General features: G+C 39.0%; 1 protein-coding gene across 1 annotated transcript in view; it reads right to left on the bottom strand.

Annotated features, from left to right (window-relative positions):
- Positions 1 to 7,486: 7,486 nt before the first annotated feature.
- LOC124593675 overlaps positions 7,487 to 15,236 on the bottom strand; it is a 106,655-nt gene continuing 98,905 nt past the window's right edge. Inside the window, exon 6 of the mRNA XM_047131968.1 lies at positions 7,487 to 11,256. Within this exon, the coding sequence (XP_046987924.1) occupies positions 10,329 to 11,256 (928 nt within the window). The 3' untranslated portion in view covers positions 7,487 to 10,328. The remainder of the gene's footprint in view (positions 11,257 to 15,236) is intronic.

The raw sequence follows: 15,236 nt of genomic DNA, 5'->3' as shown, positions 1-15,236 counted from the left end.
TCCACTAGGACGCACACTCGCTGTGATATTTGCTGTTTGGCGAGCATTGAACACCTGTTGACTAGCCGGCGCGGAAGGATACACACGTGGCGGGAACTGATTCGAGTTTGAATTTACTACTGGATTTTCCAAAGTAGCAAAACCTCGCTCGACGCCACGAACTGTATTGAATTGTGTGTTCGACACAGGAGTAGAAATGTTCCGACCAACACTCTGTGGAGAACACGTGGGAAGGTCCAGGCTAACAAAGCCAGAGTCCACGACCGTTGGTGGTTGGAAGAAACTGGCGGCACTCGATGAATTCCACTGCATGTTCTGGCTGAAGGATTCCGAAGATTCTTGCGGCATGTCCACTATGACGGCAGGAGTGCTGGAGAGATGTTGCTGGAATCCGGGCGGCGGTGAATGCTGAAAGGCCATTGTCTGGAGCTGAACAAAGGCCCTCGCGATCGCGGAGAAACCAGACACGGTAGGCGCGTAAATAACCTTCAGGCGGTAACTCGGACGCGTATTACACAAAAACGGGGTCGCCAGTGAGGGAATATGGTATAGTTGTAGGTAAACAACTAGAATTCTCTCATATACAGATTTATTCACACTTAGCGTCTACACAGAGACAAGTCCGGAGGCTAACTGCCATTAGCGTCCAACATGCTCTCCAAAGCCCTCTCCTCAAAGATAGCACACTTACGCACAGAACAAATATCGATTTTTATGGCGCTCTATGCCACACAGATTTTTGCAGTCTACCTTTCATGCATTAAAATAATTTCCTTCCACATGGACTATAATGTCCTCACTCATGACCAAGCACTTGACCCATCAATTGTATACTTCATCAATAACAGTTCATCAAAGTTAAGTGTTGAATAGCATACTATGGCAGGCACCAAAGTCCATTTACAGTGCAACATCTGACAAAATTGGGTGCGACCCCTCTTCCCAGCATCCATGCACTGCATGCTATTTGAGCTAATTCACAACCTGGTCCACCTGGGTGTACAACCCATGATGACTAAACAATTTGTGTGGCCTAGTATCAAATGGGACTGTCCTACCTGGACGCAGACCTGCCTGACATGCCAATGTAGGGAGGTTGGGCGTCATGCACACCCAGCCCTTGGTCACTTCAAGATACCATCTGCACGATTGCAGTATGTACATTTGGATGCAGTCAGACCCCTTTCCGAATTGGAAGGTTTCAGATATGACGACAGGAAAAGAATCACAACACTGAGAAGTAGTTGTGTGACATAAACGAAAGCACGCAGACAAGTTTCTACACCTGAAAGCTAACGTCTATTCAAATTTCGCACCAGTCACATAAGAGTGGTGCTAGTAGCACCACTATGTGGACGCAAATCAAGTTTGCTTCAAATACACCCTATGACGGTCATGAGCGTTTATTACCTTTGAGACTGAACGTGGTGAGTTGATGTCGGTCAAGAATGCCTTTAGGCAACAAAGATGCCATTATCAACACCTCATTGAGTTTGAATGAGGTCATGTAATAGGGCTACGAGAGGCTGGATGTTCCTTCTGCAACTCTGTGCAAAGGCTTGGCAGCAATATAGCCACTGTACGTGATTGCTGGCAGTGGTAGTGACAAGAATGTATCCCCACAAGAAGACTTACCTTATCAGTCCACGTAATTTTCAACGTTTGTATGTAGCGCCACATCTCAAATGATTAGGTTCTCTTCTGTTCTGGTTTTCCAAGAGTCCATGTTTCACTACCATACAATGCTCTGGACGGCCACGTGGCATTACCGAGAGGGAAGACCATCATGTTCAGCGTGGCTCTGGTGCATTGTACTGCATCTGCAGCAGCAATATGAGCGCTAATTGGCACCGCAGTGACAAAACTAACTGTTACAAATTGGCTACTTCAAGGACATCTCCAAGCCAGAAGTGCTGTAGTACGCATTTCACTGACCCCAAACCACCGCCATTTGCGACTTCAGTGACGCCAAGTGAGAGCTCGCTGTAGGGCAGGGTAGAAGTCTTGTCTTTTACAATGAAAGCTGATTCTGTCACGGTGCCAGTGATGGCCGTGTGTTGGTTTGAAGGAGTCTAGTTGAGGGCCTGCGGCCAACTTGACTGTGTACTAGACACACTGGACCTACACCTGGAGTTACGGTATGTGATGCTATTTTGTATGGCAGTAAGAGCACTCTCATAGTTACCAGACACACCCTGACTGCAAACTTGTTCGTCAATGTGGAGATTCTACCTTTTGTGCTGCCATTCATGAACAGAATTCCAGGGGGTGTTTCCTAACAGGATAATGCTTGCCCATACAGCTTTTGTAACCCAACATGCTCTATAGAGTGTCAACATGTTGCCCAGCATTAATCATCCCCCAAGTGCAATAGTCATGGAACTCCTTCCCAAAAACTGGTATCTGTCACCTGCACAAAACAGTACCTGCACATTTGCAAGCTTGCATTCAATGTTCTGACAGTTACGCCACTTATTATTATACCAGCATTTGACATTTGTATGAGATGCAAACTATGGGCCTCGTTGTCTGGTGGGAAAATTAGGGTAATTGGCGTAACAGAACCAAAACTTGAATAGCACGTCATCAATAAAGTACTGCCTTGTTTGAGCAGCCTTCTTAAGTCTTACAGCATAAACAAACTCAAACAAGCCCAAAGGCATGATAATAGCCATTTCATGAATATCGTCAGGATTCATAGTGGTTTGCAGGTATTGCAGTCAATGACACTAAACACAGAGGCATTCGTCAAAAAGTTTGTGAAATTGGGGTTATTCAGAACTAGGTGCTCGTCCAGCACAATGCGCACACTGAGAGCTCTGTAATCACCATACAACCTGATAGATCCATCTTTCTTTGAGAACCAATTTGATGAGTGAAGTCCAGGAACTTTCAGAAGGTCGTTAGCAGTAGTCTACAAGGTCTTTGACACACCAAGGGACTGGACATATTGATGATCTTATGAACCATTCTGTTTTTAATGGCAAAAGCACAAACTAGCCTTGCGCAGAAGAGCGCACAAAGACGTGCCAGTCAGAGACCAGCAATATGTAGGGGTCTGAAGAATATCTCTATATTCTTCATAATACTGTATAATGTAAGCGAATGGATAAAAAAATCTACTCAGAAAGTGGCAGCAGGAAAGATTCTTTCTTTCACACCTTGTCCAGTACGTCTCCTCTGAACCGGGGTTCTGGGTAACTTCTAAACTGTATCCTTGTCCTAAACCTCTCCAGTCCCTTTCCTTCACCCCTCTTCCTTCCCCTTCAGCTCTTCTGCTGTAAGAAGGAGCCACTGGCTCTGGAAGCTTGTGAAAGTTATATCTTTTTGTATGTGTGTGTTTCACAGCCACAACTTAGTGAGTAGATTGACTAGGTATGCTAGCCGTAAAACAATCATCTGCCAATTTAGAATTTTCACCATTTCTTTGATGCTCTCCTGTAAGTCAAACAAACCTGTGACCTTTCATGCTGTGCTTTTCTGTATAGGATAGGTTCAATATTGCCCACAAGTCCTATTTCACATGGTCCCTGCATTGGTGTTTTGCAATCACTCTTTAATACTTTTTTTTTTTAATTAGAAAGGTTTTCGTTTTAGTTTTGGCCCTCGATTTTTGAAGGTCGCATTATGGACACAAATTATTCACAGGCGTTTTCCTTCCCATGCATCCAAATCAATTTCATCACTTTTACAATAAACAGAGCTCTGGTGGCAATGACAAGGTCCATGAAATTGTTTCAACACTTATAAAACTTAACCAATATTTGAATATTAACACTACAACATATCACAAATCGTGTCATTGCAAGCGGACTCCGATTTAAAAAAAAGATTATATCACACACCAAAGTAATAGATTAATTGTTATGTTAACTTTTATTAATTCTCAGATTACCATGTTATTAGCAAAGCAAACAATTGCCTCCAGGACACTGAAGTTAGTTTTGTCATCTTGTTAAATAAATTTCGCTTTTATAAATTTAATTTTTTCCATGCTTGGACCCATTGATTGACTAAAATGGTCTATTCCTTTCCACGGAGGGGGTCAGTTCATTGCTAGTGCCCAATTTCAACTGTTCACTTAATTTCATTTACTCATTTTCATTTTCTTGTAAGTATAGCATTAGCAGACCACATGTACGAATATCAATAGCTCCAATGGCAAAACAGTACTAAGCAAAGAAGAGAAAGCAGAAAGGTGGAAGGAATATATAAGGACCCATATACTGTAAACAAACTTGTGGACAATATTGTATAAAGAGAATAAGTAGGTGAACATGGGACAGGAGAAATCCCTTGAGAATAACTAGAAAGAGCACTGAAAGACTTAACACTAAACACGAGCATCTTAAAGCATTCAAAAAAAAATGGTTCAAATGGCTCTGAGCACTATGGGACTTAACATCTGAGGTCATCAGTCCCCTAGAACTTAGAACTACTTAAACCTAACTAACCTAAGGATGACGACACACACATCCATACCCGAGGCAGGATTCGACTGCGACCATAGCGGTCGCGCGGTTCCAGACTGAAGCGCCTAGAACCGCTCGACCACTCCAGCCGGTCTTAAACGCATTCTGATGGTCATTTCTGTCTCATACAACTGTAACTCTATACAAGTGGAGTAGATACTTTCCTTCAGAATTAATGAGATCCTGAAAAAGCCAGCCATGACAGCACAATTCCACATGGTGTGCATGATACATGAGACAGGGGAAATGCCCCCAGACTTCAGGAAAAATTGTGATAATTCCAATTCCAAAGAAGGCAGGTGCTGACTGGTGTGAATACTATCAAACTCTCAGTTTTGCCCATAATGGTTGCAAAATATTGACACAAATGATTTACAGAAGAATGGAAAAACTGGTCGAGGCCAAGCTCGAGGAAGGTCAATTTTGATTCTGTAGAACTGTAAGAACACGACACAATATTGACCCTAATTTTTATCTTAGAAGATAGCTCGAAGAAATGCAAACCTATGTTGTATAATTAGAGAAAGCTTTTGACACTGTTGACTGGACTACACTGTCTGAAATTTTGAAGGTAGTAGGGAAAAAATAGAGTGAGCGGAAAGCCATTTGCAACTAGTACAGAAACCAGATTGCAGCTGAAAGAGTCAAAGGACATGACAGGGAAGCAGTAGATGAGAAGCAAGTAAGAAAGAGTTGTAGTCTAGCCCTCATGTTATTCAACTTGTACACCGATCAAGCAGCAAAGGAAACAAATGAGAAATTTGATAAGGGAATTAAAGTTCATAGAGAAGAAATAAAAACTTTGAGGTTTGACAATGACATTTTAATTCTATCAGATACAATGAAGTACTTGGAAAAGCAGTTGACCAGAAAGGATAGTGTCTCAAAAAGAGATTATATGATCTCAATTCCATTAAATCCATATTTATTATATTCAATACACAGAAGCAGTGGAAAACGGGTGTTAGAGGCATCAACAAAAGTAAGACAGGGGTAATGGAGTATAGTCAAATCAATTGATGCCGACTGACTTAGTTTAGGAAATGGGACACTAAAAGTAGTAGACAAGTTTTGCTATTTGGGTAGCAAAATAACTGTTGATGGTCAAGGCAGAGAGGACATGAAAAAGACTGGCTGTACCACGAAAAGCATTTCTGAAAAAGAGGACTCTGTTAACATTGAATTTAACTTTAGATGTTACAAAGTTGTTTCTGAAGACACTGCCTGGAGTGCAGCCTTGTACAAAAGCGAAACGTGAATGATAATCAGTTCAGACAAGAAGAGAGTAGAATCTTTTTAGATGTGTGCTACAGCAGAACTTTTATTACATGGACATATAAGTAACTAATGAGTTGATACTGAATGTAACTAGAGTGAAAAAAAATGGTACTACTTGACTAAAAATAGGGGTCAGTTGATAGGACACATTGTGAGGCATAAAGGAACTGTCAATTTGGTAGTGGAAGTAAGTGTGGGAGGTAAAAATTGTAGAGGGAGACCTAACCATGAATACAGTAATCAGGTTCAAACGGATGTAAGATGCAGTAGTTATTCTCAGATGAAAAAGCTTGCACAGAATAGACTAACATGGAAAACCGTGTCACACCCGTCTTCGGACTTAAGATGGAGACGTCAACGGCAATGGCATATCATCGTATGACATGATGATGTGAATTACAGGGAAAATTTGCATCCCAAAAACCACACCGAAAAGCGTAATGGCTGGTGTGCCTACTTCACTGTGAATCTGGGCATATCTGTGCACACTGTAACATGTTTCTTTTAAAGTGACAGAAGAGTCAAAATTGGTCATTACTGCAAAATAAAATTTTCATGCACCAGACATATTTTGACACCTGTGTGTTACTTTCTCTAGCTCTCTCATTATTTATTAGTTAGTGTCATTTATGCCTTAAATTTATGGAATGTAATTTTTGGTAAATTGCTGATTGGTAGCAAATGGTGTTTTTATCATCATAATGCATTTTCCATGAGTAATGTGCAAGACATGTTCATCAATATATTTTCATTAATACATACTAAAAAAAACTTTAGTTCACCCATTCCAGGTGAGTTATTTTGCTACTGTTGTGTTCTACACAACTATGTACAAATGCTGACAGTTTAATGAGGCGGCAGAATAATTTCGAATGAAAACTTTGCAGCACCACCTTCCTGAACTTTAATGTCTAAGACCAAGAATTGAGACTGATGTGAAAACTGATAGCTCTGATATATGCCCTGTGTTGGAAACTAAATTGTTAGACTTGTGGATCCAAATTTATCTTAAGTGGCAGATACATCCCACTAAATTACAACTTGGACAAAATATGCCACATTAATGCTTAACATAGCATGAGCTCAGAGACTGTTCACACTGGTTTTATAGTATAATGTATGTACTGATTACTCTCTCCAACTAGCTCAGACACTGTTACCACTTAGGAAGGAGCCATTACAGCAATGATCAGTACAAAGCCAACCGACACATTTACAGCCTCTATTCCAAAATCACTTCTTGCCAGTTGACCACAGATTGAGAAAATAGTTTGTTGGAAGTAACACCAACAAATATTCTGTTATGAAAATTTCCCTTTTGAATAAAGAATTCACACACTTCACAACCCATGCCATCTGCATCTCACGCCCCCCCCTCCCCCTTCCCTCAGCTTCGCAGACTGGAGTTATCCTCACAACACATCCTTTGTTCCCATAATCCTTCTGGACTCATTCTTCATTAGCCTTCTGGACTCAATTCTCCTCTAGTTCTCTGGCACAGGTCGACCTCCACATGACAGACCTATATGGTGCCAGAGGACCCTAACTCCGCTCATACTGCACCCACAACATCTTCCACATAGCCTCCACTTCCTCTGTTTTGTCGTCCCCTTATAATGCACTACTCCATGTTATCACACTGCTCCCCACCTCCTTTCTCCCCTCAACACAACCTCTTACCCCTGTCAATGGCTGAACTGTAGTCTCTGTCACAAAACCGAAATAATAATTCAAAGTTCTTTGTATACACATTTATTAGAAAAGAGATTATATAATATTCAAAAAGTGACTATACATAACTAGAAAAAGAGATCATCAAATACACATCTAAAAAGTCATTACACTTAAGCTATTGGAAGCTTTATGTTGCTATTTATTCATTGATAATAATTTAGTATTTCTTGAGCACTGTTGGTAAAACCACAGCAGAACCTCCTATGCTGTTAAGTGTGGTTCAAACAAGTCATTTTGTTTAAACACTGATAAGTGCACAATTTGTTCTTTTACAAAAAAACTTTCAAAAACAACTGAACAACATCAGTACAAGTTTATACAAATATTATGAAAAGAAAACCAGAAACACTATGACAGCATCATATATTGGATAACAAATTGAGTCAACAAGAGTTACTGATTTTAACAGATAAAGTAAATTTTAATTACCATCTTTTGAGGAATAAAAGTTTTTCTACTCTTAGCTGAAATTAAGTGTGATGAAATAATTGTGACAACTTAAATTTTTATACCAGACTAGCATTCTCAACCTGGAAGAGGTGGGAAACATGCAAGAACTGAAAATCTTAAATCAGTCTATGAGGTATGCACAATTAATGCAATTCAGCCCACTGCCTGGCAGAAGCAAGTATTCTGGTTTAAGTCCAAGTCCAGCAAACAATTTCAACTTTTCACAAATATTTCAAATTCTATTGCACCTACTGACTCTTTTTACACTACAAATTGACAATTTCCATGCCAGAAATTCCCAGAAGGTAATAAAAAATTACAAGTCAATCATTCATTAGCAGATGAATGAAGGATGATGCTTAGGCACACTAAAATTGACAAAAATAAAAATCATAGAATTGCACTACAAAGTAAAGTAGTTCTCAACCTGAAAGTTGGTCTGAATGTGGCAGTGATCTAGACAGGTTCTACTGTAGTGGTATGTCCCTACTGTAGTGGTATGTCCCTCATTTCCAGGCGAAAGAAGTGATAATTGGTAGGAAAAAATATCCTATGACCAACCAAGGACTGGATCCTGGACCTTTGGATTCAGTCTGACTACTGTGTCACACTGAGGTGACCCTTTAGGTGTGCCTGCATGCTACCCAAGATTCATCTGCAAGACGATTGTAGTCCATCTTCAACTTTTGTTCAGTAATAGAGAATTGTGAAGGTGGTTCGATGAACCCTCTGCCAGGCACTTAAATGTGATTTGCAGAGTATCCATGTAGATGTAGATGTGGATGTAGTACTCATTATCTTCAATGGGCAAGTAAACATTGTTCTTCCCATCTACAAATCTCTAGTTCTTTAGAGAAATAAAGGCAAAGAAACACTAATACACTACTGATCATGATTAAAAAACTGTTCAAATTACAAAGGAAGACAACTTCTCATATTAAATAAATACAGGCATTTTAAGACTCTCTCAAAAATATACTTGACATACTAAAAAATTTCTGTTTTAGTTATTTCCTGTAAATAATCATTTCACATATCAAAAGTTTACAGAATTCAAATAATGGAAGCTTTACATACTTGGTGATTTTTGTTATATGGTCATTAGGCCACAATCTAAGGCATGCCTCGGTGCATAACGTTTTGTGAAAGCCTGCAAGGTATGATCATGGAAGCTTTAGTTTCATTCAGATATAAAATTCACAGACAAAGCTGCACAAACTGCTGAATGAGTCTCATTCGTGTGCTGCAGTGGACCTATGGGACCTATGTTACTCATCAAAAAGTTAACTTACATGATTCAACTTTCTCATGTTCGTGGATTCACTTGTAAGGCAAATGAGAGAAAAGACATCACTAAAACTGAAGGCAACAGTTGTATTATAACTGTTATTTTGTAAAAGAGACAATTGTGGAAGAATAATGTAAATACTTTGTTTCTCATCATCATCATCATCATCATCATCATCCAATTTTTGAAAACTGGCTACACACTCATGATGATTTCTCCCATTTTTTCCATTTTATAGAAAATAAAAAAGTTCGTAAGATTTTTTCAAAAATCTGTATCTGAGCTATTTTAAAATATCTCAACTTATCTCAGTTTCATATCCTAATAGTGGCACTAGGAAACTCATATCAGTTCGACACACATATATAGTAATCAAATGTTCAAAAAATTAATAAATACACACACTTTGGCAGTATAAAATCTCATGATAAGCATACCATACATTTTGTTCTCAATTTCTGCAAACAGTGTAAACTAGAAAGTGACAAAATGTAATTGGTAATTGAGACAGACGAAAGCAATATGAACTACTGACAGTAAAACACACAATACACATTCAAAAGCTTAATTGGAAAGCAAGCATTATCTTTTGTGTTGTGAGACTATATAATTAAACCTATGACTATGTAACAGTGATAAAACTCTTATATAAGAATAATCATAAATAATAAAAAAATAACAACCATTACAAAAATTTGTACACATAACAAATGACCACAAATCTCTGAATAAAATAACTGGTAACAACAGAAACTTAAGGGCTCTGTACCAGCCACACTTAAGTGCAATACACTTACTTGTGGAGACGATCATTATTAGCCATTATAGGCCATTCTAAATGCCCTATTTATATTTTAAGTTCTTATGCATCTGCAGAATTTGTATGTATTATACACATAAAAAGACTGCATTTGGCAAGGTTTTACCAAATTATTTACACAAGACAAGTAAGAAAATCTGATACAAAAATCAGTTAAAGGAAAAATAAATATATGCCTTTCAAGAACTTATAATATGCCCTTAAAAAGTCATTCATTACTGCTAATGACAGATAAAGGACAAAAATAGCTTAATGTATGGAAAGTACAGTCAAATCACACAGGTACCTAAACAACAACAGGTAATGACAGCTTGACTGACTTCCTAGGGCACGTAGAACTTTTGCGGCTTCCTCTGCGACGTCTTCTGTTTCCCTTTCCGCGGATTTCAGTGTCATCACTGTCTGTACTAATATCTCTGAGAATGCCAGTTCCATCACTGTCATCACTCTCAGACCAAACCTTAGTGTGTGCCTTGAGATGAGCAACCAGGGTAGCATTGCGTGAGAATCGCTGCCCACAGACGCAACAACTATACCGTTCAGAATCCCCAGCTGATGTACCTGCTTTTAATCGTATCTCACCACCAGTTTCTGTCTCACTGCTATTGCTTTCTCCCCCTTCATCACACATGTGGCTATACGCAGTCTCCCGAGTCACAAACATACGCTCACAAGCTTCACAAGTGTAGATATCACACGCAGCTGGAATACGTGTGACAATAATGCCTGGCCGCTCTTCCATTGTCTTATTCTCTTCTAATGGTTCACTTGTCAGTTCTGACGATTTATGGAATTCTTTACTGTTTCTGTTTACATTTCCATTATCGGAATCTCGATTTTCTTGTGAATTACAAATATTATTACAAACATCTTCGCTGGCATCAGAAGCTCCATCTGTGAGGCGATTCTTTGGAATGGTAATTTTTAAAACATTTTTAGGAGCTAGTACTCTTCTTTCTCCCTCATCTGGCTTGTTTGCATAATTAGTATCTTTTTCTTGTGATATAAAAAATGATCCTCCATGTCTTCGGTTTATCTTTGACAGTTTTGTAGCTGCACTGCCAGACATGTCAGCCTGCTGAGCCCCAGGTCTTCGCCGTCGACAGCCAGATGGGCATCCTTCTCTGCTAGCACTAGTCCTTCTTGGGCCAATGCTGACCTGGAGGGATTTCTTCTGCTGCTCTTTCATCTGCTTCCTCACATGTGCAATGCCCCTGTACAGAGAGATGTATTTATAACAATGCACCCACAACTTGAATTCAGTGTTTATTCTATCACATGAAACATAATTACTGAGATTCAATATCATGTCAAAATGTAAACCTTTCTTTTAATTTATGGTTGTCATGCCGCTGAAGTACTAGTAACCTCAAATAAAACTTTCTCTTAGCTTACAATAAAAGAACACAAAATTTTTTTCCTTTCACTACTGGGATGGATACTGAAGCAATTTTCATAATGACCGTATTGTTTTATGCAGTGACTTTGCATTTATTTCTCTATGCGAAGTGTGGGTCAAATTCTGTTAAGAAATAGAATTATTTCTCCTTGAAAACTGTTACATATTATTATTTCAAGTACAGTTCATTTTTAATTTTGCAGATGTTGCTCAGCCCTTTCATTACAACATTTACTGTTTAATTTGCAAGAGCTTATCAGTTCTGAAGTGATTGTATCACAACTGTTAGCTGATGTGATGAGCTGAATCTATATCTTTGTCAATTTTCATCATGTGATACCAGTGTAACTAGCTCTTTTTCTTGAAGACACACTTCTCTCAATTGAGATTGTCTCCCCCGGTACACGATAAGTTTGGAGTCATCCAACTGATCATTCTTACCAGACTTCACTTCATAAGTGAACAGGCTGGACAGAGGCTTCCACTGTTACAATAATCAAAATAAACATTTGCTCAACGGAAGCAATGGGTGCAAACATTCTTCAAAAATTTCTCTCTTCTTGACATTATACAGGGTGAGTCACCAAGTATTGCCATTAAGAATAACTCCGAAAGTATTACAAGAGCTGAAAAGCTTGTGGGACAAAAGTTGCATGGGACAACTGGGGCCATAATATGACATTGGTTTTTTATTGCTAGGTGGGGTCGCGTCAGAGATATGAAGGTCAACTTTGTTTTTTTAAATGGGATGCTATAGTTTGGTACTTATTTTCTGATAGCGGCTATTGAGACGAATCCAATGATGTGTAATAATAAGGTCTTTGAAGGTCAACAAAGGCCTCTAAGGTGGCATGACCGTCCATTTACAGAAGGTGTTCGAACTGGTGACCATTGGTATCAATGCAGTGCTACAATCTTCTTACCATGGATTGAGTGGTATTCCTTATCACATTGGCACTTATCGAAGCTCATGCTCTGACAGTTCTCTCTCGCATATCTTCAGGTATAGTTGGAACACCTATATATACACAATGTCTCTTACGAATCTCCAAAATAAAAAATCCAGACGCGTAAAGTCTGGCGTCCAACCCAACAATTTGGGTATTGCCTCTGCAACTCATTTCTAGCCATCAGCGAAAAATGTGCCGGACACCTATTGTGTTGATACCACATTTTGTTCCTTGTTCCTAAAGGTATTTCTTCCAATAACAGACCTAATGGTTCTTGCAGGAATGTGGTGTACTTCCTACCATTAATATTTCCTTTGATGAAATAGGGGCCTATAATTCTGTCCTCCAGAATCCCACACCATACATTCACAGACCACGGTTTTTAGTGTGCAACTTACTGCAATCAACATGAATTTTCAGTTGCCCAATAATGCATGCTATGCAAATTAAGATTTCCATGGTTCGTGAATGTAGCCTCATCGGTAGTTAAAACCAAGTAAATAAATGTGTCATCCCTCTGAATCTGAAGTTGAGACCATCGGCAGAATTAAATGTGACACATACAATATTCGTGGAGACTGATATGGTAAGGATGATATTTATGGCGATGCAGAACACTAACAACACAACTCTGGCTCATGCCAGATTCCCTTGCAATTTGACATGAACTAACACAAGGATCTCAAACCACAGTGGCAAGAGTATCAATTTCCGTTTCCTCATTAGTAACTTTCCTTTGCCGGATATGTTTCTGATACGTTAAAGATCCATTGTTCTCAATTTATCATACACATATTTAAATGTACGAGTGGATGTGTAGGGTGAGTACATTGAGGATATCTTTCAGCGTATAAGTCTCCAGCTCTCACTGAATTTTGTTGGCATTCTCTGTAAATGAGAAGCATATCAACCTGTTCTTCGAAGGAATACATCATTCACATTCCCTTAATTCAATGATACTAGTCTTACCATTCCTATTAGTGTTGTCATGTGAAACCATCGAATGGTGTTTACATGTCAGTGACATGTTAGATGGATACACTGTATTCAGCAAATATTTACTACTTGCATGATATACGAGAGAGAATTGCCAGAGCATGTGCTTCGATAAGTGCCGAAGTGATAACAAATACCACTCAATCCATGATAAGAAAACTGCAGCACTGCACTGATACCAATGGTCACCACTTCGAACACCTTCTGTAAATGGACATTCATGCCACCCTTTTGACCTTCTAAGACCTTACTGTTACACATCACTGGATTTGTCTCGATAGCCGCTATCAGAAAATAAGAACCAAATTATAGCATCCCATTTAAAAAAACAAAGTTGACCTTTATATCTCTGACGCAACCCGACCTAGCAACAAAAAACCCGTGTCATATTATGGTCCCAATTGTTCCATACAACATTTGTCCCACAAACTTTTCAGCTACTATCATACTTTCGGAGTTATTCTAAGTGGCAATAGTTAGTGACTCACCCTGTATAATTTCCGAAATTCTTTTAGTTTCTCCCTCTCTTTGTACCCCTTTGCAGGAAACAGTTTATGTCCACTAAATAATCATGTTTGGAATGGCAGACATGTAGCTCCCAATTATGTAGGCAAATTTGACAAATGTTAAGGACATCCAACAACAAAGGCATTATGCATATAATTTTTCAACATGCCTTCAACTCCATTCCTCATTCCAACCATTACAGGTGCATTATTACAACTGGCTTGAGTGGCATATTACTAGAAACTGGATTATATGCATTATAAAAACCTTACAATGTGCATAAAAAATGCTTAAAATACCTTAAGAGTGCCGAAATATGCAAGATCAAATAATAAAAAAACATGGTAGCTACTGTGTGCATTATAAGAGTCAAACCTGTGCATATCAATTACAAGGAAGAGCACAAGTCACGCAAAAAATCAGTACATTTAGAATGCTCATATCATTCATCATTTCATCCCCATCGACACGCCAGTCGCCGCAGTGGCGTCAACTCGAAAGACTTGCACCAGGCGAACGGTCTACCTGACAGGAGGCCCTAGCCACACGGCATTTGCATTTTCTGAATACTTTCTTGTAGAGGTTAGGAAGAGGGCCTCTCTGGGATTTTTTCTAAAAATTTGCAAAACGAGGACGTACACCATGTTTCAAGAATCGTTCCTTCTTTGCTATTGTTGTCGGTAACAAGCGGATGTGATGCGAGTGAGTCACAGCAAACCAATTGACATGCACAGGACCAACTTCGAGATATATCGCACACAGAGGGGTATGCTTAAAAACTCTATTTAAAAGACAAGATACAAGCAGAATTTTTTTGAACAGCATTAACTTTTAATTAATACTATTGGACCATAGCACAATTTACAATTTATTTTACAGTTTTCTACTACTGTAAACATAAATGACCAAGTACTGTTCCAAATGTTCGGTAGTAAGACTGTATCTTCGTCCACTCAAAATATTTTTATAAGCAGAAAAGAACCATTTTACATCAACTGAGGTAACTGGGCAGTATTTGAATTTGGGTGCTATGTTGGCACTTATTGTTTCTGGTAAAACTTCACCCATCCCATTAATAAAACTATCAATTCGGCACTAGGGTTCATAGCCTGGGTTATTGTTTAAAATGTTTTCAAACTTCTTTAAGTTTTATTGGGAATACCTCCGGCTATGGGGAGTGCACGAGAATAATTTTATTCATTAACCAAATAGATTCATTCAACGCCAACTAGCAATCCTTTCTTTCAGGAGTGCTAGTTCTGCAAGGTTCGCAGGAGAGCTTCTGTAAAGTTTGGAAGGTAGAAGAAGAGGTACTGGCAGAAGTAAAGCTGTGAGGACGGGG

This window comes from Schistocerca americana, chromosome 2 (genome assembly GCF_021461395.2).
Source record: "Schistocerca americana isolate TAMUIC-IGC-003095 chromosome 2, iqSchAmer2.1, whole genome shotgun sequence".
NCBI lineage: Eukaryota > Metazoa > Arthropoda > Insecta > Orthoptera > Acrididae > Schistocerca > Schistocerca americana.
Note: the sequence above shows the minus strand (reverse complement) of the source record. Positions and strands in the feature narration are given on the sequence as shown.